The sequence below is a fragment of the Neolamprologus multifasciatus genome, chromosome 5 (genome assembly GCF_963576455.1).
Source record: "Neolamprologus multifasciatus chromosome 5, fNeoMul1.2, whole genome shotgun sequence".
Classification (NCBI taxonomy): domain Eukaryota; kingdom Metazoa; phylum Chordata; class Actinopteri; order Cichliformes; family Cichlidae; genus Neolamprologus; species Neolamprologus multifasciatus.
The window spans coordinates 27,038,292-27,065,253 of record NC_140443.1 but is presented as its reverse complement, the minus strand read 5'-3'; the positions used below and the strand labels follow the sequence as shown (position 1 = coordinate 27,065,253).

The 26,962-nt window shown below is 42.1% G+C and overlaps 3 protein-coding genes and 3 non-coding genes across 8 annotated transcripts; 2 read left to right on the top strand and 4 right to left on the bottom strand.

Moving 5' to 3' along the window:
* Positions 1 to 1,351: 1,351 nt before the first annotated feature.
* ubap2a (ubiquitin associated protein 2a) lies at positions 1,352 to 15,449 on the top strand. Its single transcript, XM_085160560.1, is given in 28 exon segments — positions 1,352 to 3,365; positions 3,694 to 3,771; positions 3,937 to 4,047; positions 6,139 to 6,301; positions 6,389 to 6,469; positions 6,553 to 6,616; positions 6,970 to 7,067; positions 7,237 to 7,295; positions 7,391 to 7,461; positions 7,640 to 7,799; positions 7,914 to 8,184; positions 8,307 to 8,611; positions 8,844 to 9,070; positions 9,276 to 9,348; positions 9,350 to 9,562; positions 9,990 to 10,029; positions 10,153 to 10,259; positions 10,261 to 10,328; positions 10,597 to 10,648; positions 10,936 to 11,254; positions 11,377 to 11,468; positions 11,584 to 11,634; positions 11,748 to 11,841; positions 11,920 to 12,336; positions 12,439 to 12,543; positions 12,617 to 12,684; positions 12,772 to 12,963; positions 13,082 to 15,449. Coding segments are annotated over 28 exon segments (3,771 nt in total). The 5' UTR covers positions 1,352 to 3,269; the 3' UTR covers positions 13,178 to 15,449.
* On the bottom strand, positions 14,505 to 21,614 carry nop56 (NOP56 ribonucleoprotein homolog). Its single transcript, XM_085160611.1, is given in 13 exon segments — positions 14,505 to 14,832; positions 14,835 to 15,057; positions 15,298 to 15,417; positions 15,693 to 15,814; positions 16,025 to 16,173; positions 16,730 to 16,830; positions 17,034 to 17,185; positions 17,525 to 17,712; positions 19,610 to 19,808; positions 20,010 to 20,174; positions 20,513 to 20,627; positions 20,717 to 20,806; positions 21,476 to 21,614. Coding segments are annotated over 13 exon segments (1,725 nt in total). The 5' UTR covers positions 21,479 to 21,614; the 3' UTR covers positions 14,505 to 14,734.
* Positions 15,503 to 15,570, bottom strand: LOC146518898 (small nucleolar RNA SNORD57). Its single transcript, XR_014874334.1, has one exon. It is a non-coding gene; the product is annotated as a small nucleolar RNA SNORD57 (small nucleolar RNA).
* Positions 17,280 to 17,398, bottom strand: LOC146518897 (small nucleolar RNA SNORA26). The gene has a single exon (XR_014874326.1). It is a non-coding gene; the product is annotated as a small nucleolar RNA SNORA26 (small nucleolar RNA).
* Positions 19,280 to 19,415, bottom strand: LOC146518896 (small nucleolar RNA SNORA51). The gene has a single exon (XR_014874325.1). It is a non-coding gene; the product is annotated as a small nucleolar RNA SNORA51 (small nucleolar RNA).
* mlnl (motilin-like) lies at positions 20,723 to 26,832 on the top strand. 3 transcript variants are annotated; one of them, XM_085160630.1, is made up of 6 exons: positions 20,723 to 20,855; positions 23,853 to 24,030; positions 24,453 to 24,578; positions 26,140 to 26,241; positions 26,463 to 26,568; positions 26,706 to 26,832. In XM_085160630.1, the coding sequence occupies exons 3-6, from the start codon at positions 24,465 to 24,467 to the stop codon at positions 26,711 to 26,713; spliced, it is 330 nt and encodes a 109-aa protein (XP_085016756.1). In that variant the 5' UTR covers positions 20,723 to 20,855; positions 23,853 to 24,030; positions 24,453 to 24,464; the 3' UTR covers positions 26,714 to 26,832. The 3 variants fall into 3 exon arrangements, with proteins under 3 accessions (XP_085016756.1, XP_085016753.1, XP_085016754.1); XM_085160627.1 differs by having other exon boundaries at positions 24,447 to 24,578; XM_085160628.1 differs by lacking the exon at positions 20,723 to 20,855 and adding an exon at positions 21,970 to 22,075 and having other exon boundaries at positions 24,447 to 24,578.
* Positions 26,833 to 26,962: the final 130 nt, after the last annotated feature.

The following is a 26,962-nucleotide window of genomic DNA, read 5'->3' as shown; positions in this document are numbered from 1 at the left end:
AGGCTGTGTGAGGCTGATGGAACTTATGAAGTCAATTTTGTATATTTTAAGAGTGATGCATTAATCCAACACACTAACACAGTCAAACTTTACTATATTTGCTATATTTTGATGGATTCATGGTATTTATGGGTGTGACAGAGACAAGTAAAACAACAACAAAGTACATGTGAATTGCTCTTTGTGCGCACTCCTGAGACATGCATACACGTTTTAATTCTGAACTAAAGTAGCCGGGAACTAAAGTAAACAGGCTAAAGTAACCTACGGGTATTATTAATGAAGGGCAGAAAGGGAGACAGCTGTAAACACTCAGCGCGAGGACTGCGTTCACAGCTATCAACCTGTCACAATTACGCACTCTGATAACATTTCCCCCTCTCATTAAAAAGAAATGAACTCTCAAGTTTTGGCAAATACCACAAACAAAGTAACGTCTGCTTCTTTCAGCGTTAAATTGAGTGTTAGGCAGTGTGCAGCAAACCAGTAAATAAGGGTTGTGTGAGTCATTTAAATATTTTCCTCTCAAATTTCTGTGCCGTTAAAGGAAACTCTTACAATTACATATACAATAAGGCCAACCACCAAAATACCTGCTGTGTCCGCGCCAGTAATAGTTATTTTTTACAGTTCACGTGTATTTGTAAGATTTGCACTGTTTAAGTTTTTCAGTCAAAAATCGTTCCATATTGAACATAAGTGAAGTCATACAGCTCAGTACAAAACACCACAGTCGTGTAGTTTGCTTTCTTCTTCTACTATTCAGCAGTAAAATGTCTGTCAAAATGCTGTAATTAATGGAGCTCAAAAAGATCTACAGTATGTCTAGATTGATGTCTGAATTTAACTTTATAAGACAGCATTGCAAAGAGGGACCGTTTGCGTACATGGCACAGTGCGTAAATGCGCATATGGATGAATTCTGCCTCCACATTAGCTGAAAAATTAGAGATGACGTTAACTCTGTGAAAAATGGCAAATTGAAAATTCTCCAGATAATAAGTGAGGGAGAGAAATCAAAATCAAAGAAACACAGGCAAGAGATGTAAGCAATGTGAAAGTGCAGAAGCTTTATGCCCTTAAATCCAGCCTTACATTTGATCACTTTCGCTCAGTTATAGCTTAATAATGTAAGAGATTAATGCCTTATAAACAAATATCTCAAACGTGTAGGCGATTGGCAAATATCATTGCACTTATGTACAATATCTTATCATTATCTGATACATGTAGCTGTGTGCGTCTTCAAAAAGCACACCACGATTAAAAATCCAGTGAATCTGCGTTTTTGCTGGACATCGCTGATGGTAAAACCTGAGAAGTTTAGTTGTGACCTGGAGACGAGAGATGAGCATCCACCGCGGCACCACGCGTCACGTGATCATCTTGTCTGCTGCTGGCCGAGTGAAGCGTGTTAGCAGGTAATAAAAACATATTTTCTTGCGATTTTCAACTTAAGTTTGTGTGTTTTCGGGTATTTTAATTACGTGCTTATTGTCTTTTTTGGTGAAGCACCGGGTCGCTGGCTTTTCTGTTTCGTTTTCTCGAGGTTGTGAAGGATGTTTTTTTTCGCAATTTTTCTGTTGTCTTGTTTCCCGGCGAGCAATGTCGGGATGGGATTGTGCTTCGCTACGAGGCCTTTGCTTTAGATTTCGTGTACCTTTGTTGTTAGCTTGGTTAGCGTCTAGTTTACATGTTTGCGACACGTCTGGTTTAAAGGCAACTGTCATAACATGGCGGTGTGGACCTTTAAATGCCTATAAAGCTTAAAGAAGCCAGTTAGACCGCCGTTGGCTATCAACTTGGACCAGATTTAGATAGCATCGTTAGCTATCCGCGATCCCACTGCATCGTTTGTTCACTATCGACGCTACGGTCTCAGCGTTAGCGAGCTGGTAGCTAACTTCAGTTCTTGCTAGCGAGGACAAAGGGGACCATAACACCAAAGGCACAAAGTCGGTCAGTATTCAATCTAAAACCATGCTACGTGAATCTGATTTATTTTTCAAAGAGCGATATGGGATGTTAGCCGTTACCAAAGTGTCTCATTGTTAAACTCAAAATATAAGTAACAGCAGCGGGCTAATGTTAGCATTGGTTCAAAACAACCCTCCGCTTCCTTCGTTACTGGAATAATAACCTGTAGATAAATATAATTTAGACATTTGTAAACAGATATAAGTTAATGTATATAAACACGGGGCTTCGTGGAACTTGTCTCTGATTTGATATTTCTGGTTGCCAACATAAATATAGTAGGAATTGCGAAATACTGTTAGTGGATTATTGTTTTGTTATCGTTTGTGGCCATGACTGTCGATACCCGTAATTGCGATGTAGTAATATTTTTATAATATATTTTTTATTAAATATTTTTTTTATTATATATACTTCATATATTCCCAAAGTCATAAATATATTTATTTTTTCTTGCTTTTTTAAGAGCTAAAATTCCTTTTGAAGCTTGGTCGTCCTTGTGCATTAAGCTTTGTTCAGTCCAATAGCCAATGGCAGCTTTGTATTTGCAAACGTCATTCAGGCACTTGCTATTGTTCTCTGACATAAAACAAATGGGTGAGTGGGAACATCTGTAGTCGTCCTTATGATGGACACTGTAGTGAAAATTCACTGGTAAACGTTGCAGTACAGAGTGCTGAGAAGTGACATTGGCCGTATGCTTATGGCTAAATAAAGACCTCCTTGTGGAAGTGGTTCTGATAGTGTTCTGATATGTGCTTTTAAAAACATGTTAGCTGGTGCCAATGTAAAAAAATATCTATATTGTACAGGTCTATAGAAGTATAGAGAAGAATTCAGTATTTCACTGCAGAAGTTTGGTGCTTGGAGTGTGTACAACAAATTTGCTTTAAACTGTCTAGAAAAGCAAGGGGTGTGGGGTCAGGGTGTGTAGTGTTTGTTCTGCCTCGCACACACAGAGTTCTGTGCTGTTTGTAAGAGGACACTGGGTTGCTTTCCCTCCTTGACCCAGATTTTCAGCAAAGCTGTTGCGTCACCAGGCCAACTGTGGGGCTTACAGCCTCCATAAGGGGAGTATTCATATTTGTCCAATAAGGCTTAGGTATAGCCACAGTACATACTTTTGGCATTTGGACTTATTCAAGAAAAATAAAAACAAACACTGACGCTCTATTCTAGCAACACAGTAACTGCAGTGTTATTTTCCTTTCCGTTCATTAATCAACACATGTTGTGTTTTCCTTCCGCAGATTTTTCTATTTTGTACATACAGAGTTTTGTATATACTGTATATGATGAGCTCGCTGGGCAGCGACAAGGCCCGGGGCCCTCGGGAAAAAGCGCTGCCAGTTTCTGCTCACACATCACAACCACAGAAACAAATACAGGTGAGCCACTGCATTCCTAAAACCACAGTTCTTTGAAATGCTGACATTTTAAGAGAAAAAAGCAAAAAAAACCCCAAACAAACCCCAACACAACCATGACAAGCAATTTATCTGACGATCAGTACTGAAAAGTATTTTCTTTTGTTTTGATTGCAGCTTCACAATCATGCACTTTATATTGTGACAATATAAAGTATTGTCACAATATAAAGTGATTTCAGACAATTCAAAACAAACCAAACATTTGAATTCATTTTCTTTATATTTCACATACTTTATTCCTCATTTTTCTCTTGGTAAAAGCTGTCCAATTGTTTCTGTGTTACAGGCTACTGCTGAGCAGATCCGGCTTGCTCAGATGATCTATGATAAGAATGATGCTGACTTTGAGGGCAAAGTTAACCAGGTTAGTGACCCTTAAGTAGCTGTCAGACTGTGTGGGGCTTATGTCAGACTCTTAGGAAGAATCAGGCTATGTTGTCATGTTCTTCCGTTAATCTACATTGTGCATTTTGTTTTTATCATTTGACATTTCTAATCTTGTTTTCTAATGTTTTCTTTTTTAACCAAGCTGATGGAAGTGACGGGGAAAAACCAGGATGAGTGCATGGTTGCGCTCCATGATTGCAATGAGGATGTCAGCAGAGCCATCAACTTCCTCCTGGAGAGCAACACAGACATGGTAAATGACAACTTTAGGTGAAATCAAACGGAATAAATGCAAAGTACACATATAGAGCCTTTAATCTGCTTCTGACGTTCATAACAGCCTCTGTTTGATGGTTTTTGAGATGTGTATTGTTTTCTTTTGTTGAGAACAAGTTGCTGAAACTTTAAAACAAATGAAACATGAACATTTTGGTGTCATTTAATGGCATCATCAGGGTTTGCTAACTGCTATCATTGTGTATACTAAGGCTGTATAGTGAAATGTTCAGTACTGTCACTTTTAAGTTTTCATGTACTCTTAAAGTGGAGTGTGAGCCATTGATCTGGATTTGAAGAGAACCTTATTGGTTAAAATAGAATTTAAGTAGTGTCATCTGAGCTCTGTCAGATATGCACATATCCACTAAAATCAGTCTCTAAGCTGCGCTGTGACCTTGTGAGTACTTGTGTGACTTTTTTTTTTTTTAATCATGAACTGTTGTACAAAATTTTCCTCGGTCTTCTGTTCCGAGCGCAAGGTCAAACAGGTCACTAAATGCCTGGCAAGCACTTGGGTGTTGTGTCTGAACGTCTCAGCAGTTTTGAAAAATACCAGCTGGCTCAGATGTTGAGGAAAGACTGTCAGGCTCGACTATCGGTATTGTTTTTGCTTTCATGGAAGCCCAAAAATAGCAAATAGCTGTTTTTCCGTCTTACCTGGAAGTCCCTACTGTAATGCTATCATTGTTACGTAATCTGAAACCTGTACTGTTCACTATGTCATAAACAAAGGGATGCTTCTGAAACATTTTTCTTATGCTGTAGGAGTAGTTTCACAATAAGGAAAAGTGTTCTGGTATTTATTGTATTTATTTACACATCACTGCATAGGGGTGGTCAAAAATTGTCAACATCGCAGCTTTCTTTTTCATGTTTTTCAGTGCCCTCTAATATCTGGCGTGGCATGTCTTGGAGCAAAATACACAAGTTCATGTTGGGTTACTATTAGGCCTGTGGCATATCATATCATCTGCTATAATACAACAAAAGTGCCATATCACGGTACCAGTGATATGAGGATGCCGTGACTTAGGTTTCCCAGCATGGACAAGCTCAAACATGTCTGACAGTGAGAGGCTTTTAGTAAGAAAGGGAACTACTTTGGTAACTTCCAACAAAGCACAATGCTCTGGCAAAATACTCAAGAAAAAACTGTTCCCGCTAAAGGTGGGAACAACAAACTTGTTTCACCACTTGAAGCAAAAACATACCATTGAGTAGAATCAACCTAAGAAGGCATGTGGTGACTCAAAAGTAAACAAACAGTTTAACCAGGCATAGCCGGAGCACTCGCTAACTGCACTCCATTTGGACGGAAGAACAAGAGGGGATTGCGATTACTAATTCAGTAAGTGTGGTGAAGGAGGGCTGTAAGCAGCTGATTAAAGAGCTGGTTTACAAATACCTAAAACCTCACTTACCTTTTAAATTTGGCAGTCTGCCATCAGTAGCTCATTGGAAAAGGATGTAAAATACCCTTCATTTTATTCACAATAATAATTTCTGCTGTCTGCAGCTGCAACCACAGATAAATGTTATTCAGTATCTTTTGTTTGTTTTTTTCCCTTTTCCTTTAAATTAAAGTTGCTTTTGAATGCTTCAGTGCTGGTATCTTGTTTTAACCCCACATATCGTCTTTGATTTGGTACAGGTCTCCATCCCATCCCGGTGCCTCAGATCCTCCTCTTCTCTTCTTCTTTCTGTTCCTTCCTTTTGTCTTATTACTACCATGACGGGCAGGGCTTTTAGTTGCTCTGCCCCTCAACTTTGGAATTCCTTACCCCCTGACCTCAGAAACATCACTTCTTTCCCCCGTTTTAAGTCCACCCTCAAAACCCACCTGTTCAAGATAGCCTACTCTGTATAACTTCTCCATGCTCTTAAACTTTGTTTTATTATTGTGTTCATTTCCTGTTTTTATGCTTGTCTTATTTGCTCTTATTTGCTTGGGTGTTTCGAAAGGTGCTTTCAAATAAAATGTATTGTTATTATTATGTTATTAATCCAGTTCTGTTTATTTAAGGTGTCATTGCTTAATTAAAAATAAATCCTTTTCTGTGTTCAGACCTCATGGGAAACAGTGGGAAAGAAGAAGCCCTTGGTGAAAGAAGGCCCATCAGAAAGCAAGGAGAACAAGGAGAACAGGGAGAAGAAGGGCGAAAGGGAGGCTAGCAAGGGTCGTGCCACTGGCAACCGCAAAGGCAAGGGGGCCAGTCGGAGCCGACAGGGTAAGGAACTTCAGTTTTTCAATTTTCAGTATTGTTTGTCCTACTGTTCATGTTAGTCACTTTTCTTTTTTGTTTCTACATACATAGCACGTCCAGAGGAGAACGGTGTTGAGGTGACACCAGTGGACAAAGGCTCGGATCGAGGTCGGAGGGTCAAAGGTGGAAGAGGTGAGCAGATGCACCAACACACCACTGTCAGTATAGCGAACACTTGAGGGTAAGTTGTTAACCTTTGTGTGACTATCACACAGGATCTGGAGTTCGAGGTCGAGGGAGAGCACCAACAGGAAGCAGGTTTTCAGCCCAGGGGATGGGGTATGCTGGCAACATGCGCACGCGCGCGCACACACACACACACACACACACACACAGTTTCATTCTTCTAAGAGTTTTAGGTGAAAATGAATACGTTTTCAATGAGAATGAAGATGTTTCATTTAGAAACTAACAGGATAAATGCATTCTGACAGAAATCTGAAGGCCAAGCAGCCAGGAGGGGGAAAAAAGCCTGTTGTTAAGGTTTTTTAAAACCCTGTAACTACGCACATTCTCATCTGGCAGTATTTTCTATTACTTCTATTACTAGAAAACCACTTTTTGTGTGTGTGTGTGTGTGTGTGTGTGTTTGTGTGTCTGTCTCAGTATTTGTCTCCTTAAATCTTCTCCAGGACTTTCAATCCTGCTGACTATACCTCAGAGGCTGGGACAGGGACCACACAAACAGAGGTTTGGGACACAACGACCAACAACAGCACAGATGGAACAGGTGAGCTCAAGAGAACACACATTCACATAGAAACAGCTCATGGCTTATATATCCAGGTGTGTGCCCACAGAGCAGACAGGACTGTTATCCCTATCAGAGTTTGCATACTGCTTCTTGTACACCTGCTTATTCTGTCTGCACTTCTCACTTATTACTGGTTGTCCTCTAGTTGCCTGGAGGAATACTTTGGAAGACTGGGCAGCTGAGGACTGGAGTGAGGATGTTAGTGTGAGTTGACACAGTGTCACACATTACAGACTGGTAGTAGCAGGTATGTTTTGATGGTGTAACAATTGTGTGTCTGTCTTTGTGTCCTTCTGCAGCTCTCAGAGACCAAAGTGTTCACCTCCTCATGTGCACCTGCTGCTGAGAACCACATCACCCCTGGGCAAAGGTGCGTAACTTTGTATTTTACACTTTTCTTGGGCGGGGGGTCAAGAATTTCCTGTTAAGAGATGTTATATTACATTTTTGCTTCTTCTTCTTCTTCTTCTTCTTCTTCTTCTTCTTCTTCTTCTTTTTTTTTTGCTGTAATATATTTTCTAATTGGCTGAATGGACTCTGTCTGTTAGTCTGGACCTCGCTTCTCTGCTGCAGAAGCCTGTGGTTGGAGCAAGAGAACCACCTTCTTCTTCCTCTCAGAGTCTGGTCTTTACCAACTCCCATCATCACCAGCAGCAGCCCCACAGCCGCAGTGCCACCAGTAGCACAAGCTACGCACATGCTGCTCTGGTAAAAATACACTCTACACTCCTTCTCGTGTCACATGATCTTTGATCTGCCATGTGTTGTACAGAGATCCAGAAACAAAGATTGATGACTCTGTTTTCTCCTCTTCTGTGCCAGTCATCAGTGCTGGGAGCTGGTTTTGGGGACTTGGGCCAGGCTAAAAGGACTCAGGCCAGCCCTGGAGCTCAGATACTGGAACAGCTGAAGGGTCCTGGCTTGGGTCAGCTTTCCTCATCCCAGGCAACCCCTCCTGTCAGTACCCAAGGAAGCAACACTTCTATTGGTCGACTGCCAGGCCTGGGAGCACCTGTACCTCCACCCTCCTCCTCTAGCTGGGACATGAAGACTTCAGAAGCCAACACCACCTCACTGTCCTCACAGTACAATCGTAGGTGTACAAATGGAAAAGTGGCGCTCACTTTTTTTCCCTTTTTTGTTTATTACATAAGCATTTATATTCACTTATTTCAAATCTGTTCCCGGCTCCTTCTGGTTGTTGTGAATCCGCAGGTGAGTTTGGGCTGCAGCCAGAGCCTTCTCTTGTGCTGAGTCAGCTGGTTCAGAGGCACACGGGCCCCTCCTTGCCTTTGGCGCGTCAGACGAGTCCACAATCGCAACAGCAAGCACCATCTGCTTCAGCCTCGCCTGCTCCCCAACACACCAGCACGCCAGCACAGGCAGGCCCGGTGATGGCTTCTGCTGGTGCTAAACCTCTTGCCCCGAATGCAGGGCTGGACCCTCAGGGCAACAGCACGACACAGCAGCAACGGGCACAGCTCAAAGGCCAGAAACGAAGGATACCTCCCACGTCAAAGGTAAACAGATAGCAATGGCCTTAAGCTCTCAGATAAATATTTAGTTACTCACGAACCTTATGGACCGCATGGGGTTTTATTTTTATTCTTTTATCCTTAACTGTGCTGTTATTATTATGTAATAATAATATTATTATGTTATTAGAATTTTAATTTTGAGTCAAACCAAAGTCATCAGTTTTGCACACTTTATATCCAGGTGCTAAAACTTGTTTCACTTTCTTTCTGAAAGATCCCATCCACTGCAGTAGAGATGCCAGGCTCAGCAGATGTTCCTGGACTGAACCTCCAGTTTGGAGCGCTAGACTTTGGCTCGGAGTCGGCGTTGCCAGAATTTGGAGTCGTGGATAATTGCATGAGTGCAGTGTCGAGGGAGTCCGCGTCGGCCCCTGCCTCAGCACCACCTGCAACAGGACCGGGGGCACAGAGCCAGACGAGCCTGTACTCTAAACCGCTCAGGTACTGTGTCGCCTCTGATCACTTATTAAATCTTTCTAAAAACAATGCAAGAGTGACGCATTTAACAAGATGTATCCCCAACACCTGTGTATGTCAGATACTGTGTAAAAGATGGATTTAATCATAGATGACACAGAATGGAAAATGGTACATAAAGTTTTAACTGTCAACCTATCTGTACTTCTTTTCATTTGGTGCCTTGCAGTGAGTCACTGGGCAGCCCTCTCTCGGTGGTCCCTGTCTTTGCCCCTCTCTCATCAGAGCCAGTTTATCACTCCCTCCACAGTGGCTTTGCCCAGTCTCACCTCCTCAATCGTTAGGGACGCAAGCTCAACCAACACTCCTTCCTCCTCTTCAACAACCTCAACCTCCTCCGCCTCTGTACCTTCCTCATCTCCCCTTCTCCACGGTGGGGGGAGCTATGATGGGACCATGCCCCCCTCACACAAGACTGGCGTTTTCTCAGAACAAAGAGGCCACGGGCCAGTGATGGTGAGTAAAAGGGACTAATGAGCAGTAGTTCACAAAGTCTGTCCTCAAAGGTGTTAATCTTTGAAAGGAGAGGGGGGATAAATTAATCTTTGACCATTTTCTATCTTTGAGGTCATTGGTCATCAACACAACCAGACAGTATTACTTCCTGTTGTAAAAACGGTGTCACTCAGAAATTACAGGTCATGAGTCATTTGCTCAGTCTCATACTGATGACTGAGAACCTTCACAGACTCAGTCTCATACTAACTTCTTGTCAAACATGAAAAATTTGTTTAGGGTTGATTTCCACTGTCTTGCCAAATAATGTCAACTCTGAATTGAACTCAAGTTTTGTTGATACAGTGTGTGTTTGTAGATGCTGTAAACGTTCGTATCTGTTATCAGTGAACAAAAACACAGCTGCTCTATATTTTCTTACCACCAGAACGGTTTGAATGGTGTGAGGACTTCTGCTGCTCTGGACAGTGAGTTACTTTTGATTAATTGGTCAGTTGAATGCATATTTGCTGCTCTTTACAAATGTCAACATTCTTCATTTGGCTAAGCTCATTCAGGTTATTTACACGATTATGTACTCCCAATCTCAGCTTCATCAGCTTCTTCTACACCAAAACCAGAGTCGCCGTCTATGAACATCAGCACCAACGGCGCCTCAGCTCCTTCCTCCCATTTACCCGTCTACCATGCCTCCACACAGCTCCACCACGCTCTCCGGCCTGGCAGCGGACCTGCCCTCAGTCAGCCAACTCAACTCACTCAACAGGTGACACACTTAAACACACACAGTAACTTAGTATAGCTTTAATTTAGACATTTGTGTTCCCTACTCTGAAAGACAATACATACTGTTTGGGTACCCGTTACCATCTGCCTGCTGTTTCTTCCAAATGGTTGAAAGATATTTTTTTTCTCGGTGTGTCATCTTTAAAAAAACAACAAAACAAACAAACAAAAAACCAACCTCTTGACTTGTAGTGCCTCCTTGTACACTTGCTAATGATCACACATTCCACTGTGCCTTCCCTCTGCAGTCATGTCAGCAGTCATTCCTCAGTTTCAGCTCTGGGCTCCAGCTCTCACACTGTAAGTACCTGTTTGTTCTCTGTGTGATTTCCTCTGCAGCTTAATAACATGGAATTATAACAGGCTGATGTGCCAAAGTCCTAAAAAAAATAAAGCCAAAGTAGGCTTAAAAGCATAAATGTCTTGATTATTTGTGGAGGGGATCCTAGGTAAAGGACCCCCTGCCATCTGGGTGTCTCCAGTTTAATAACCAGTATAGGCAGCATGCCTTAAGAAATGAAATCTGCAGAATAAATTGAATAGAATTACTTCAATTCAAGCCACTTCTTTTGTTTCTTTGTCTACAGTACACCAGTGTTGACAGCAGCAATGTGAGCTCTCTGGCTCCCTCATCTGGCTCTTACACGTCATCCCAACCCACAGCCTCAGCACTCCACTCAGCCCACAACAGCAGCAACAGTAGCAGCAGCATCAGCCACCTGTCCAACATGCCCAGCATGGGCAACAACATGAGCAGCACAGTTGGCGGTATTGCTGGTACGAGCGGACTTCACTCAGCTGCTACCGCCACCAGCAGTACAGTGCTGGGACTTGGCTCCAATGGAGCTACTGCCACATCCAACCTCTCTGCTCCAAGGACTACACCCCTGCTCTCCTCCTCCACTGGTAATGCATTAAGGGCATTGTTTTCACCTATACCACTGGCTCCATGATACCACCTTTTTAAGTGGCTCTAATTGGAGCCCTTAGATGTACATTAAAGTAAACGTGTGTTATTGTATTGACAGGTAAAGCTCCTCCTAACCTGTCCCAGGGTGTGCCTCCTCTACTGCCCAACCAGTACATTATGGGCCCGGGAGGGCTGCTGCCTGCTTACCCAGTAAGTAGACCTTCTAAGATCCAGAGTCACTTTTGTGTGCTTGGGCTTTTGTATTTACACATGCAGTATTCTGTAGGATGTGTGAGTGAGCCTTCTTGTTTTTTGTGCCTCACAGCAGATCTATGGCTATGAGGACCTGCATATGCTCCAGTCGAGACTGCCAATGGTGAGATGAATTGTTACGCTTGTGGGACAACTCTTTGTTTATCATCTCTTTAGTGCTTGTTCAGATTTTTAGGTTGTCGTGGATCCTCTCCTGATCCTCTTCTCTTCCTTTAGCCCTCTTTGCAGGATTACTATGGAATAACATTCCCTGGCCCTGCAGCAACTCTTTCCGGCAGAGACGGGAGCCTTGCCAACAACCCTTACTCAGGTAAAGCACTTTAACTCTTGGCTGAAATCCTAAAATCCGGTGTTTGTTCTCACTTGACTTCTCTCCTGTTTTTGCTAGGTGAAGTCACAAAGTTTGGCAGGAATGACTCCACCTCCCCAGCTCCCCCCACAAGCCTTGCGGCACCGCAGCCTCCCCAGGCTCAGAGCCAAGGACAGAACCAGGCGCAGCCTCAGCCTCCTCAGGCCCAGCCTCAGCCCCAGGGCCAGCCACAGCACCACAGCAGTCAGCAGGCCTTTCTGCCGCCAGGCTACAGCTACACAGGCCTGCCTTACTACCCTGGAGTGCCCGGTGCCGTACCTAGTGCTGCTACCTTCCAATATGGCCCCACTATGTTTGTTCCTCCTGGAGGGCCAGGACCAGCTTCGGCCAAGCAGCACAGCATGGGCCTCGGCCTGGGAAACCCTTCGGCTAGCCCCTTCCAGCAGCAGACACAGCAGCAGCCCAGCGGCTATGGCCAGCACACCTTCAGCTCAGGTTCCTAAAAACCGATGCCAATACCTGTCAGCACTGGCAATTCGAGCAGGGTTGTTATTGTGATTTGTTTGACAAGATAAGACAAGATGTTTTCTTTTCCAGGGTACGAAGAGCTGACAGCAGGGCCGGCAGGAGTGGAATACAGTAAAGGGTACAACTCCTCTTCACAGGCACAAGCCAAATCTGCTGCTACTGGCCCCGGGAAAGGTACAAAGAAAAGACACTGTTGCTAATTTGAATTTTTAAAGTCCAAGTTTTAATTGTACTGTTTTTCTACCAGGGGTCTCAGTGACATCCAGTAACTCCGGTGTGCCAGACATCAGTGGAAGTGTTTACAATAAGACCCAGGTGACAAATGTCAGCTGCACACCCACCCTGTTGTGTTGCTGTGCTGTTTGTGCCTTTACTAATAAATCATCTCTCCTCTATCTGCAGTCTTTTGATAAGCAGGGTTTCCATGCAGGAACCCCTCCTCCCTTCAGTCTGCCATCAGCGCTGGGGGGTCCAGGGCCTCTGAACCCTGGAGCAGCTCCTGGAGGCTATGCACCTGCCCCATTCCTCCACATCTTGCCTCACCAGCAACCACACTCACAGCTGCTGCACCACCATCTTGCTCAGGACGGACAGGTACAGATACTTCCCAGCAGTCTCCTGGGTTTCATCTTTGTCACTTCATACATGTTTATCTGTTTTGGAATGTCCCGTTTTGCAGATGTTTACCTGTTTATTGATGTTTGATGTCCAGGGTGGTCCAAGCCAGCGTGGCCAGTCCAGTAGCCTGCAGCAGAAAAGCCAAGTCAACAAGTCGGGCTACGGCAGCTCCCCTTACTGGGCCAACTGAGAACGACCACACCAGTATATCTGACTGACAAGATCATAGAGGGACAAACGATTTACAACACAAGCTAAAACACACACTACCACCACCCCCCTCCCCTTTGCTCTGTATATCCCCTTTTCAAATTTATGGCTGTTGTATGTAAAATATATTTATGTATGTATTTATACAGTATATATGTATTGGTAGGACATAAAATGTGGTTTTCTGCATTTTGTTTTTATTTTGAAGGACATTTTATTTCAAAATAATGGAAAGATGAGAATGCTAAATCATGGAGATGAAGATGGTGAATATACTTGAACACAAGCATCTTGTGATGTGGATTTTTTTTGTATGCATACATGAACTGAGAATGATGTACATAGATTATACCCATCATTTTCATGGCAAAAGCCTTTTTTTAATTTTAGAAGAAATATTTTTTTTGTAACTTTGGTCTCCCGCATCTGTGAATCCTTATATTGAGGGTGACTTGAGTTGATAGCTAGACTTTTCTTTTACCCCATTTCCTTCCATTTGTCTCTCATTCCCTGACTTACTAGTTGGTTGGCTTGACCAGCCAGGCCTTGGATTTGATGTCATTTTAACATTGGTTTAATCCTTGTTGTCCAAATTAAAATTTATGAACAGTTTCCATCGAGCTGGCATCAGTATTTGCTTACTACACTTGGAGGTTATGAATTCAGACTGGCAACAAAGGATGGTTGATGTGTAATCAAACCATGTTGCTCAGGGCTGACATTAAACAGGAGGTATGGGTATCGGCACCGTTTAAAGCAGTTCAGCAGAAACTTAAAGCATTTGTTCCTTGTTAAATAGATTAATGATCTTACAACACAGTGGCCACACTGTTTTGACATTCAGCAACTTTGAAAGTCCACAACCGTTTTGCCACTCCCCACACTAAAAATTTAATATGCTGAAGAGCTATAGACAAGAGTACACCAGATTTTCTTCTTGCATTAAGTTCTGATTAAGCTTCAGTTACTCTCTGCACATTATTGCCAAAAACTAGCCTTTCAGAAATTCTGTGCACGCACAACTATTTTAGTTATGTCAACAGTCCACACGAAAGTATGTGGACTAGCCTCAATGAGCAGTGGTGTATTGAAATACCGATGAGGACATTCAGTCCAGTGACTTTTAAATGCCAACTTATATAATCAAGGTCATGTGTGCCAGGTGAACCAACTGGACTGGGTATGTTACAGTAGTACACTACTTTTTTTGGAAAGCTTCCCAATGATGGTTTCCAGGAGAGATTACCTGTTAACAGTGATGCTGCACCCCCCCCCCAAAAAATGTTTTTAACAACAACAACAACAACAAGCTTGAGAGGCAATTTATTTTCAGAAGTGCAGGTAAATTCTACGGACTCCAAGGCACAGTTATAAGCATTCATTAGCAAAATCACCTGCATTCATACAAAAATAAAAGACAGTACAAAGCTACTGATATACTAGACTTATACAGTTAACGCCCTCATATAGGGGTTATCTGAATCAAAACAAAAACTGTACACAAAAATAAGAATTTTATTGTCCATACATCCATTCTTTACTCTGCAGCATCTTTTTTCTTCTTTTTCTTTTTCTTTTCAGTCACAGGTGTTTCTGGGGTTTCCTCTGGCTGTGTGTCCATAGCTTCACTTTTCGCTTCTTCTTCTTTGCAGGAGTCTCAGTTTCCTCAGCTCCATCCTCGGCATCTGGAGCTTCCTCTACTTCCTCTGACTCTGCTTTTCGTTTCTTTTTCTTCTTGGCTGAAGTCTCTTCTCCATTTTCTCCAGAGGGGGCCTCCTCTGCCTGTGCCTCCATCTCCTCAGCTGCTTGTTTCTTCTTTTTCTTCTTCTTAAGAGTGTTGTCCTCTTCTCCATTCTCCACCTTCAGACAAAAAATAAATTTAAATATCAGAAACACTCTTTTCAATGCTTGGAAGCCTGAAAGCCTAATGCCTGTGATACAGCTTTAATGTACGACTCTCTTCAGTGATCAAGCCCATTGATTAGGACCAGCCAATGGTTCGGAGTCTTTTTATATGGCATGCCGTACACTGAGAAGAGACCATGTTTGGGTCCCATCTCAAATCATAACATGCCAAGGCCACAGTAAAACAACACTTACCTCTGCGTCACCGTTAGCTTCTCCATTTTCTCCAAGTTCTTGTAACTTCTTTTCACGCTTCTTACGTTTCTTTTCCTTCTTCTCTAGTTTGCGTTTGATCTCAGCTGCAACATCAGTAGCCTAAGATGAGGAGAGAGGGAAAAAAAGACAAATTCAGTTAAATCAGGGTAAAACAATGAGATTTTTCCCCAGAGGTCCTGGTGCTGCATCAGGCTCATTAAATCAGCTTTTACCCTCACCGAGATGTCAGGGAAAGATGTCTCATCACTTACAGCATACAGAGATTGAAAGAATCAAAGATAGTTTTGAAATGTCTTACAGGAATTTGATTCTCCATTTGTTGGGCCTTTGACAAGACATTTAAAAATCAATAATAATGAAAAACTCAAGCTAACCTCTTTGAGAGCCTCTTTCATGACATCCACATTTTTCCGTGGTACATCGCCGGTCTCATAGAAAGACAGCCGCTCTTCTACCTGTTCACGCAGCTTGTCACCAAACACGCTCGTGGGCAACTCTGTAAGAAAGCGAGAAAACTTCAGCTTAACTCAACAAGCGGCGGATTACACTTGACTAATCAGCATCCCTAAAAGACACGTGGCTCTGCTCAGGAGAAAGCTTCTCAACACCAACCCTAAGGCTGAATACTGTTGACGAAAAATATGAGCATCACTGCAATGATGCCACATGTATGTAAGCCGATGCAGGCGTGTGGTGGGTCACTCACCTGAGAAGCAGTCGATACGTGAGGCGATCGTGCACTTGTTTGCCAAATATCTGGAGATCCGGCCTTTGTTTTTGGCAGCGGCACGGCCGATGAAAGTCGAGTGGAAAATGAGGCCGTACTTGGGGGTGTTTCCACGCGTTTTCAGGGCTCTGTGAAAATACAGCCGCTTTCACAATCAGGATGAACGGCAGGTGTGAAATGTTACCCTTTCACAGTCTATTGGTCCAAGTCTACACACAGCAGTTAACCGGACTTGAAATACGCAGGTTTAACATGCAGTTTATCAGGAAGGACAACTACCACTGACGTGAGGTTCAGCCACATCCAAATGGCAGTACACACATTAACATAGAGAACTAATATGCCAGCAACTTAACAGCTCCCTCTTGTGGACAACATTAAAATATGCACATTGGAAGGCACTTAAAAGAACATGTTTCACACGACTTAACTTTGCAGCTACTTGGACGCTATCACTAGAATTTAGTTTTAGACACTGTTGATAGTAACTTCAAACATTCTGTAGTGTTAGCCAAATTTCTACCTCTGTGCTGTGAGTGGGTGCTCAGACTGTGGGTGTGCATTTGGGCGAGCGGGATCACTCCAGAGGAGACTGTCTTCTCCAGTCACCCAGCTCTGCTCCAGCCCAGCCCTGCCATCACTGCAGCCACTTTTTTCCCCAGCAGGGAGGGGGTGCCCCAGTACCTGAACAGGGCCTTCTCTGCTCCCAAGATCTGAACAGTGGATGCTGGATACTTGGCGAGGTTGGTCAGACTGCCGGCGTGGGAGATCAGACGCGCTCCAACCTGGAGATAAGACAATCTGTTATGGCCCCCTTAAGCGCAAAAAAAATAAAAAAAAATAAAAATTTTGACACTGGATGCACAACACAGTATGAGGACCATCAGCACCGAATACATTTTTCATCACACTGGCTCAGTGGATTGACAGATTTTGGTATAACATCATTGGTCCGTGTGTTGGGGTTAAAAATAAAACTTCGACTCACCACTTCTCCAATCAAGGCTGCCAGGTTTGGAGCCACTTGGCTCATCTTAGACCGCAGATACTCCTGCAGCTCCAGCCGGTAGGCAGCCAGAGACACGACACGACTCGAAAACCTCTCGATGTTAATCAGGTCAATGGGTGATATATCCATACCTGAAGACCAAACAACCAGAGGATGATCAGCATTATATCTTTCGCAGGTGCTGCATTTGTGACATTTTAAACCAGTACATGGCATGAAACGTGAGATTGTTTCTCCCGACAGGATCCGCAGTGAGGATGCATGCCTTCACTACAGGTTTATGAGAGAACTACTCTACCCCCCTGTGTTAGACACCAAGGACACTTGTAGTCCAGAGTGGGCAAAAAAGGGGCACAATGTGGAGTATGTGGATGAACCAGAGTCAAGCTGGCATAAATTAACTTTGACCCAAGCAGGATGTGTTTTTATGAAATTATGCAGCACATACTCTGAATGTGTGGTGTACTCACCCATAGAGGAGCGTGATGCATCCAGGATGGCCTGAGCCTTGGCACTGTCCATCACCACCTCCTCTAAACTTTCTAAGTTCTCCTCTGACAACTCCTTCCTGTTTCCAATGAGCTGAGCCAGGCGGCAGTACATCGAGTTGTCGGACACAATTTTGATGAGCTCCGGAAAGTGGTAGCCATACCATTCACTGTAGATAAACAAGAGAGTGTTAAAACTTTGAGTGCAGGATTTTTGGACTAAGCATTTAAATGCTGCACATTTAAAAAAAAAAAAAAAAAAACTACTATAGAGATTGAAAATGTGACGTCATTCAAGGGTAAAACCGCAAAGAATTCTGGGAACTCGTGGCAAGAGGTACTAGCGCACGCAGGCTTTCAATTGAAATCAGTTACACAGCGATAAAAAGAAACACAAAAAACTGTCAAGAAGCTGTTGTATTATTAACTGCAATAGCCGGTCGCATGACAGCCACGGGAAGCCGACGGGTAAAGAGATCGGTTTTTTTATCGGATTATGTCGTTGAAGAGAAATTGTTCGAGCCATGTTCCCGAAGTAAAAAGAGGCGACAGATGGCCTGGATTGCAGCCATTCAAAGAGCAAATATAACGTCCCAGAACATCCAGCTCACAGGTTAGTCTGCTCCAAGCATTTCCACAAAGGTCAGTGTTTTGTAGTAGTTAATACGTCATTTTTCATAACATAATTGGTGATATAGGTTACAAGCAAGTCTGGCGCTGAACAGAAATTGTGGCGCTATGCTATCACTAATTGCCCAGTACGATTACAGCATACAATATTATTGTCACTGCTACATTTCTGTAATGCGAACCAGAAATTATTTCCACTACTAATTAATTACCGTTGAGCTCAAAGGTCCTATTAATAAACGGTTAACGAATGTGTATTTATGAAGACGATTTGTGAGACTGGTAAACTTATGATACATACGATGGTCTTTCGTTCTACACGGTGCATTTCATGGTCCTGTACCCATCCGTCGGTAAACTGTACCTGGGCTTGTTGCAGTGACCTGAAGTTACTGAACTTCATGAGTGTCTGCACTCACTCCAAGAAGCGTATAATTATAAATATGAGCGTGGTGAAAGTTGGGCAGCACGCTAACGTATTTTGTCCACTCTGTGTGCTCGTAAGGGTCTAACCCTTTCACTCCTTTGATTTTTTCCTCGTATCTTTTCTTTGCCTTTTCATCAAGTCTGTCTTTGTACGGACTGGCATTGTTCTCCTTCGTTTTGTACATAACTTTTTTGGGGGGCAAAGAAAAAGCAAGAAGGTATTGGAACCGGAGAATGAACGTTTTGCGGTGCTGCAAATGCTTGCATTTGATGCGGTACTTGGATTGTTTTGCCACGAGTTACCGGCATGCAATGCGCGAAAGTCACGTGGTCTGTCAATCTCTATAAAACAAACCTAATAACCGAGGCTTTTATGCTCAAGTACAAAACAGAACTACCCATTAAGATGGCACAAAGTTCAAGACTGCTGGAAAAATATCCCTTTCAAAATTACAGCTTCTCCTTCTCTTTAGATATCCAATTCTATTCACAGAGTCCTGTATCAGTAGGAAAAGCCTGGAGCTTTTAAGACTTGAATGCTAAAGCTGACAATAACTGATGCCTAAATGTTCTAGATGATCTTGCACTCTGACAGTTTGCACCAGGATATTTCACACCAAAATGAATGCATGCGTCACAACACCCCAAACAGCTACAAGATGCTGAGCTAGTAAATATACACGATGTTCCACCCAACAGTGTTGCCTCACCAGATAACAGCTGGCAGAGCAGAAGTGTTGGGAGTAACTGATGTACCTCCTGTTTCTATACAGTCAGCACTCTGAGGTGTGCTGTCTGTGGTAAGCATTAGGAGGACGCCCCAAAATGTGCGATACCCCAAACTACAAAAAGCCTGATGCAAATCTGTCAACAGAAAAGCCACAAAACTAGAGGTTGACATTAAAAAGAGTGAAAGATTAACAGCACGAAAGGTTAACATGTTCCCTAAACTGTAATTTTATGCAAAAACCAGTTAACCAGTCCTTTTACTGTGTGATGAAAATTTCCTACCGAACACGCATGGAGAAGGTGTTGATGTCTTTGTCCAGCTGATCCAACAGAGCAATGGACTGGATGATCATGTTATCTGCCCTGTTGACATTAAACTTGACTTTAGCTCTGGAGTAGCTGTGGCCAAGACCCAACTGTGCCTTGGAGGCAGCCAGGGCAGTCAGACCTTTCACCAGAGAGTGGAAGTGCAGACGCAAACCTGACGGGACAGGACAGATTGAGAAGGTTTGCTGAGTGTTAAGAACACCAACAGAAAAGTGCAGGTCCAACGGCTGTTCAGATTTTCAGTATGAACCTTCATGAGTTTCAGGATCACAAGCTCACATCACAACAGTCCACATTATTTATAAACAGTATCGTTTTGCATATTTCAAAATAACTCTCAGGTAAACATTCTCACCTCGCGTGATCTCAGCCACCACCCCTCCAGTTTGGATTGAACTGCTAAGTTCTTCTTGTAACGCTGCTCCAATCTTGCCATCAGAAACCCCCAACACTGATTTTTTCTTCCCAGACTGGGGCAGATTGGTCTCTAGGAACAGCTTCAGGTCAGCATGAACCACACCTGCAAGGGATGGAAGAGTTATTATATCTGTAGACATGTGGTTGAGATGGAAAGCCATCTATAAGCTGCAACAAGGAATATTGTGATATTATTATATTAAAGCCCGATAATTTGCCATCTCAGAACAAATAGAATACATAAAGTAGTCTCATTAACAATTATTGCAGATAAAAGAACAAATCAAAATCTGTCCACGTCAAGTCTTTCCTCAGGTGTTCAGGGTTGATATGAAACTGTCAGCACAATAACTCAGTGGATTGACAGATTATAAAACATCATTACAGCTGAGGACTTTTCCACACAAGATTGATAAAGAGAACGATGATAATCATACATACCTTCAGAGATGGCGTTCATGTTCTCCAGGGCAGCCTGGGCCGACTTAAAGGGGAAGAAGGCGGCTAAGCTCACCATGCTATTAAACTTTCCGAGGCTCAGCACGCTCGCCTCCACCTGACACGACACAAAAGCACAAATATCAGTGCTCTGCTTAAAGAGCACACAAAACAGATAGTACACAGGAGTTAGGGAAGAGGACGCACCTGAGGCAGCAGCATGCCGATCTCCTCCACTTCTTTGACGGCGAATAGCGCATAGCCCGCCGCGTGCTCGAACAACACGTGCAGCAACACCTAGGGAAGGTGATCGTGCACAATCGAGTTAGACGACAGACGTCAACAGGTAACACTTGCAGCCAGCAAAAACAGGAAGGTGTTTCTAAAACTACGTTCAGATCAAGTGTTTACTAGTCCCCACGTGCTGACCAGCGAGACACAAGCTAACTGCAATCTTAGCTTAGGAATTAGTCGAAAGTGAAATTTTAGGCATAAATGTGTAGTAGCTTTTTCAAAAGTGTTTTCCCACTTCAGGTTTAGTTACCATTGCTTTGTCGTAACTTTAACACGTAACCACGTTGCAGTCTCGATGAACCCACGTGTCGACCTAGGCCCGCGTATAACGTGCTTGCTAAGAGCTAGCTTGTGCTAACACGGCCCCTAGAAAAGTACAATACCTGCTACAGCACTGTCAATATAACAGTGCTTCTGGTACGACTGCGACTAACACAGCTGGACACATCATTTGTCACTAAGTCTTTAAAGTAAGATATATTTTTCCAGCTAATGTCAGCACTAGCGGAACTGCTCCCCAAATGTCGGAGGGCCTTTAGCTCGACAGAAGTGAACTAAATCTAACTAGACATTTGTACTCTTAAAACGCAACTAACTGCAAAGAAACTTAAAGTGTATAGTTTAACGAACAATTTGCAGTCATGCCAAAATATCCAACCCCGCTCAGCTTACCATGATTGGAAAATCCGCGGCAGCACGCAGTTCGTGTCTGCTATACTGCTTCACCTCAGCAAAAAGACTGCGTCCACGCGTTTCAGCAAACTGCAACACCGCCCCAAATCCCGCGGTAGCAGCTCTGACATCGCGAGACCCGACCGAGAAAGCTTAATTTGCTTCCTTTCCCCAATTCCTGTGCTGAAGAAAAAATATTAAAATTTAAGGTTCTAAATATCTATAGCCAGGGACTGTAGTTAAAAAAATACAGACTACCACATCGGCAGACTACCACAATGGATTCCAAATCTTACAATTAATATGCGATTTTGAAGTCCAGGCGTTCAGTTTTAATTAGAGGCGCTTAACAAAAGCATTACGTTAGCTGTTTAGGAGTTACAGCAATTTTTTATACAGTGTCCCCCCAGGTTAAAAACTAACTGCACAAAGTAGCATTATTTTAAATAAGATGTATTTATTTTTAATTGAAGGAAAATCCTATCCTGGATATAGGATATCAAATATCACCAAATGCTTTTTTCTTCCTTGAGATGCTCTTTTATGCTGGCACTCTTGCCACTTTGGTTGCTGCTTGTATGTGGGTCTTTCTGGATTCAGGTTTGTGTTTAATTACTTAAAGAAAATGCTATATTAGGTTGGGATCAGATAAATAGGCAATTGAAGAATATCCCATTTCTTTGCCATGGCTCACCGGTTGCTTTTGCATTATCCCTTGGGTCATGATATATTTGCACCGTGAAGTGCTGACTAATCAGTTTTACAGTATTTGGCTGAATATGAACAGAATACCACCCTGTGCACTTCAGAATTATGTCTTTAATAATCATTAGGCATTTCTCTCCATATTTTTCTCTTCTTGTCATTGTGGTATAATTAGTCAACATTTACAACACTTACTCAACTTTGCAGGTTCTTTATATGTTTAATGGCATTGTTCTTGAGTGTACCTAGTGGTTTGCACTTTTTTTTCCCATGAACAGCTCTCTTGATCATAGACTTGTTACAATGACATGGTTACCAAATCTAACCAAGTCAAGTGTTTTTGTGAATGTTTTTTTAAACTCCTTCAGTTGCATCAACATTTCTTTGGACCTCTTATTGAGATTAACTGTCAAAAGCACTTGAATTAACACCAAATGTTTCCAGCTGCTTTATTTGTTATGAAACAAGGGAGCAGAAAATTGCTTGTTAGGGACCTGTCCAGTTACCTTTGATCCTTTGAAAATGGGGGACTTTAGATATCAATGACTGTAATTCCTAAAAAGTTAATGCAATGCACCCCCTGAATTTGCTGGTTCCCCCACAGTGTCCCACCATCTCAATTCTGGGAGAGTGAGTCTTAAGCTGCTTCTGCTCAGCTCTGCTGAGAATCATTAGTGATGGTTGGAATCAATCAATCAATCAATCAATCAATCAATCAATCAATCAATCAATCAATCAAGATTCCAAGAGTAAAAACATGGCATTGGAAGTGAGATTTTCCCCCTTTAAAGGGAAAATCCCAAATTCAGTACCCAGTGAGTGATGTCTTGAAACATTTGCTGTGGTTTTTGATTCTGTACGCCAAAGTTTAAAATGTAGATTTGAAAATATACAGCATGGATTATTTTAAACTGTTTATACATATTCTTTACTAGTATTATAATATAAAGGTTATACAATTTCCACAAATTCCATTTATCCCGAAGACTCTAAATCTCTAAATGTTACTTTAAAATACATACTCTAGGTGTTAGAAAAATGTAAGAGTCATAGTGTGTGCCATAGTGCTGGTGTTATATAAAGTGCTAGAGAAGGCATACAGAGCTTCATCTATGCACCTAAAATGTAATAAACCACACAGAACAATAGCAATGCCTGTAATAAACACTCTTGCTGAGTATTCTGACAACAAAATAAAAATAAATTGCAGTAACATTTCGCCATCGTGCAGGAAATAAGTCATGAGGTTTCCAAGGCACAGATGCATGTGGTTCTGTATGCGCACAAACACAAATTAGTAGCAGGTCATAAATGTCAGAATGTGGTTAGATAATTACTTGGAGCCAAGGATATATGACTGACTTCTTTGAATAGACTGTAATTGTTTCTATATTTAACTCAGTGCCCCAAACGAAAGTCACATAAAAATTGAGCTTTACTTCTCAGTTTGCAGTTTGTCTTTTGCAGGATGTGTTATACATACATGAGGTAATTCTACTTCCTGAAATGAGTAAAAATAAATGATTAAATGACTACTTAGATTTTTTTTAAAACTTTGCACAGTATACATTCATCTTATAATTTATACATACCAGTGAAGATTAGGTGAGCATACTAACCTAATAAAAAAAAAATGAGCCAACCGTTCCTGAGGCAATATTTGTGTTTCCAGGACTATGCTTGAAGGAGCTTGTTGAGGAGCGGATGTGAGGGAGGACAGTAAAAAGCTTAGGGATCAGGAGTGGGCTTGATATAAAGGCTGACAGCGACAAGCTGACACTCAGACCACTGGAGCTCTGCTCATTTTAAAGCACACTTCCTCAAGCAACTAACCAACGCTGACACAGCACGTGAGTAACTCATGGCTTCTTGTGCTCCTGTCTCTCTCTGCCTCTAGGTCTTTCTCGTTTGTCTTTCTCTTTGATGTTCTGTCTTCATCTACTCACATTTGTGCACAGACCTGTCTTGCTGGTTGTAGATATGACTCCAACCTCTTATCTATCTTGCTTCTGGAGGAATTTGTTGTTCTACCCCCAACCCCCCCCCCCCCCCCCCCCCCAGTCTTCTCCCTCCCTATCTCTAATGTATTTCCCAAATTCTGTATTACATAAGCATGAGATTCCTTGTGTTTCTTTGTCCACTCTTGGTTACATGGTGCATGTCATGTCAGATGTCAACCACAGCAAAATAGAGCCCATTGGCCACCTTCAGACTGTATTGTGTGTGAACTTTCTGCTCTGTATATACCAATGTGTATGTTTCTAAGGGACAGAGAAAATTGAGCATGCGTGGAGCAGTTGCTGGTTGTGTGGTGCTGGTGTGCCTGATGGCACTGCTGGTTCAGAGGACGGAGGGACACATCACGTTCTTTAGCCCAAAAGAGTTGATGCTGATGAAGGTAAGCAGCATGTGTGCACAGCTGGGGCTAAACTAGAGCTGAATGAATTGGTCAATCCAGACCACAAAATCAGTCATGATTTTCAGTCATGAATCAGCCGTTTAGCTCATTGGTGTATGATCCCAAACTTTTCTGAAGGTTAGGATTAGTTCTTTTTACATACTGGTAAATAATTGAAAATATTGTGCAATATTGCCTACAGATTAGACTTTTTAATGTAGCAAATAAAGAATTGGCCTATTAAGTTATTGTTGTTGTTTTTTTCCCTAGCAATTAACAAAGTACAGTCTATTTATGTAATGCTTTTTAGTGACAAGAGTCACAAAGGATGAATAACATTTAACATTTCAAGTTAAAATTAAAATCAATGGACAAGCATATTAAAACAGAATAAAAATAGATAAAAGCATAAATAACTAAAGAATGTCAACAAAAGGCCTCGCTAAACAGAAAAGTTTTTACCTGTTTTTAAAGGAATCCACAGAGTTGGGTAAACAGAGCTGGAGTGGTAAACTCTTCAAGAGCTTTAGTGCCACAGGCTGAAAGGCTGTGTCCCTTTTTAGTCTTTAGTCTAGTATGGGGACCAACTGGTAGAGCTTGTGAGTGAAGACAGCAAGCAGCAGGGTGTTTAACAAGAAGTTGCATGTAAGTGTGGGAATTTTAAAACAGATTCTCGACTCAACTGGAAGCCAACATAAAGAGAATAAAATTCGGGTAATGCGAACTCGCTTGCAGATGTGAAAGCGATGATTTATCTAACCCGGTAAATAAGGTGTTACAATAATCTAGGTGTGGTGACACAAATGCATGAACAATTTTCTCTATTTCAAAGGTGTGGACCATACTTTGCAATTTAGAAATGCTCCTTAAGTGAAAGTAACAGGAATGTGAGATAGATTTTATGTGTGACTCAAAGTCTGAGGAGTCGAATGTTACACCATGATAACGAACACTGGTCTTCACACATGAGCGAAAGGAAGCAATCACTTGACTGATTCTTGAATGTATTTCAAGAAGAGCTATAATCATGCCCTCTGTCTTGTTAGTTTAAAACAAGGCAATTACCGAAGCCAGTGACTAATCTGTGATAAACAGTCAGCTAGGGTGGACATCTGAATATCATTAGCATAGAAATGATACAAATTCCAGAAAAAAATTGAATCAAAGATCGATGCATGCTAAAGGAAGGATGGTAAAGGAAAATAATCATGGATCCAGGATCGCACCTTGTGGAACCTCACACGGCAGAGAAACAGTCCAAGTGGAGAATTTGCTCATTCACTGAGCTTATGTATAGTTTATGGCATCACTTTGGGCTTTACTGCATTTTGACTGTCATTTTTCACTCTTTTCTAGAATTTTTCAGTTTTGTAGTTCTTGACCCTCAGGAAAGATATAAAACAAAATTTAGATTGAAACAAACTGTGATTTGTTTCACAAGATGAATAAAGATTATTTTAAACTGTGACTTAAAGACAGAAGAAAAAGCTTCTTAAGAAATTTAAAAAAAAGCAGCTTGTCTCATTTTGTTCATCTATGCGTGCATGTGTCCATGCTGCAGGAGCGAGAAGGGAGAAAGGACATGGAGCCTCGATCAGAGGATGGCCAGTTTGAAGAAGTCACCGTCCAACAGGTTCCTCAGACAGAACGTGGTGGAAATCCCGTGAGCGCTTGCGCACACAGACAAACAAATTGCCTTCACAACTAGTGTAATATTTTCAATCCAGTCACAGTTAAAACACTTTTTTAAATTCAACATAAGGCATTATTTTTATGTTTTATTTAACCTTTATTTATACAGGTAGTCCCATTGAGACTCAGTGTCTCATTTATAAGCGAGACCTGTTTCAGACATTAACACTTATGTGTGCGTATTCTGCCCAGGAGAAGACCGTGGAGATTTCTGTCCGTCTTTCACCAAAACATCTGGATCACGTGACTCCAGTGCTCGAAGAGATCATCCATGAAATAACCCAGGAGCGTCAGAAAGGTATTTGATTGGTGCAAGATAATTGGCGATAAGTCACATTTTTGAAAAAGCCACAATATGATCTTATCTAAAGAACCTTAATACGTGCATGCAAATCTTTGTTAATCATAATGTTCTCTCTCTGTCTGTCTCTGCAGCAAAGTAACAAGGCTGATAGCATGAGGGAGTGAACGCTGTATAAATTCTTCAAAATGCACAGAATGCTTTAAAGTTTGATTGTGTCTTGCTGAATTAATCAATAAAGGGAAGTGATTGTGTCACTCATTCTAGTTTGCGCTGTAATTTCTGTGAAAGCATATTGGCTTGTTGGCCACAGGGTGTCAGCCTCTTTCCCAGGAGAAACTGATTTCTCTCAAACCTCAAGGAAATTCATAACCCTTTATAGCATGACAGT

Coding starts and splice junctions, on each gene's coding strand:
- mlnl (XM_085160630.1), top strand. CDS start 24,465: ATGCGTGGAGCAGTTGCTGGTTGTGTGGTGCTGGTGTGCCTGATGGCA. Junction 24,579..26,139: donor AAGAGTTGATGCTGATGAAG/GTAAGCAGCATG, acceptor TCCATGCTGCAG/GAGCGAGAAGGGAGAAAGGA. Junction 26,242..26,462: donor CAGAACGTGGTGGAAATCCC/GTGAGCGCTTGC, acceptor TATTCTGCCCAG/GAGAAGACCGTGGAGATTTC.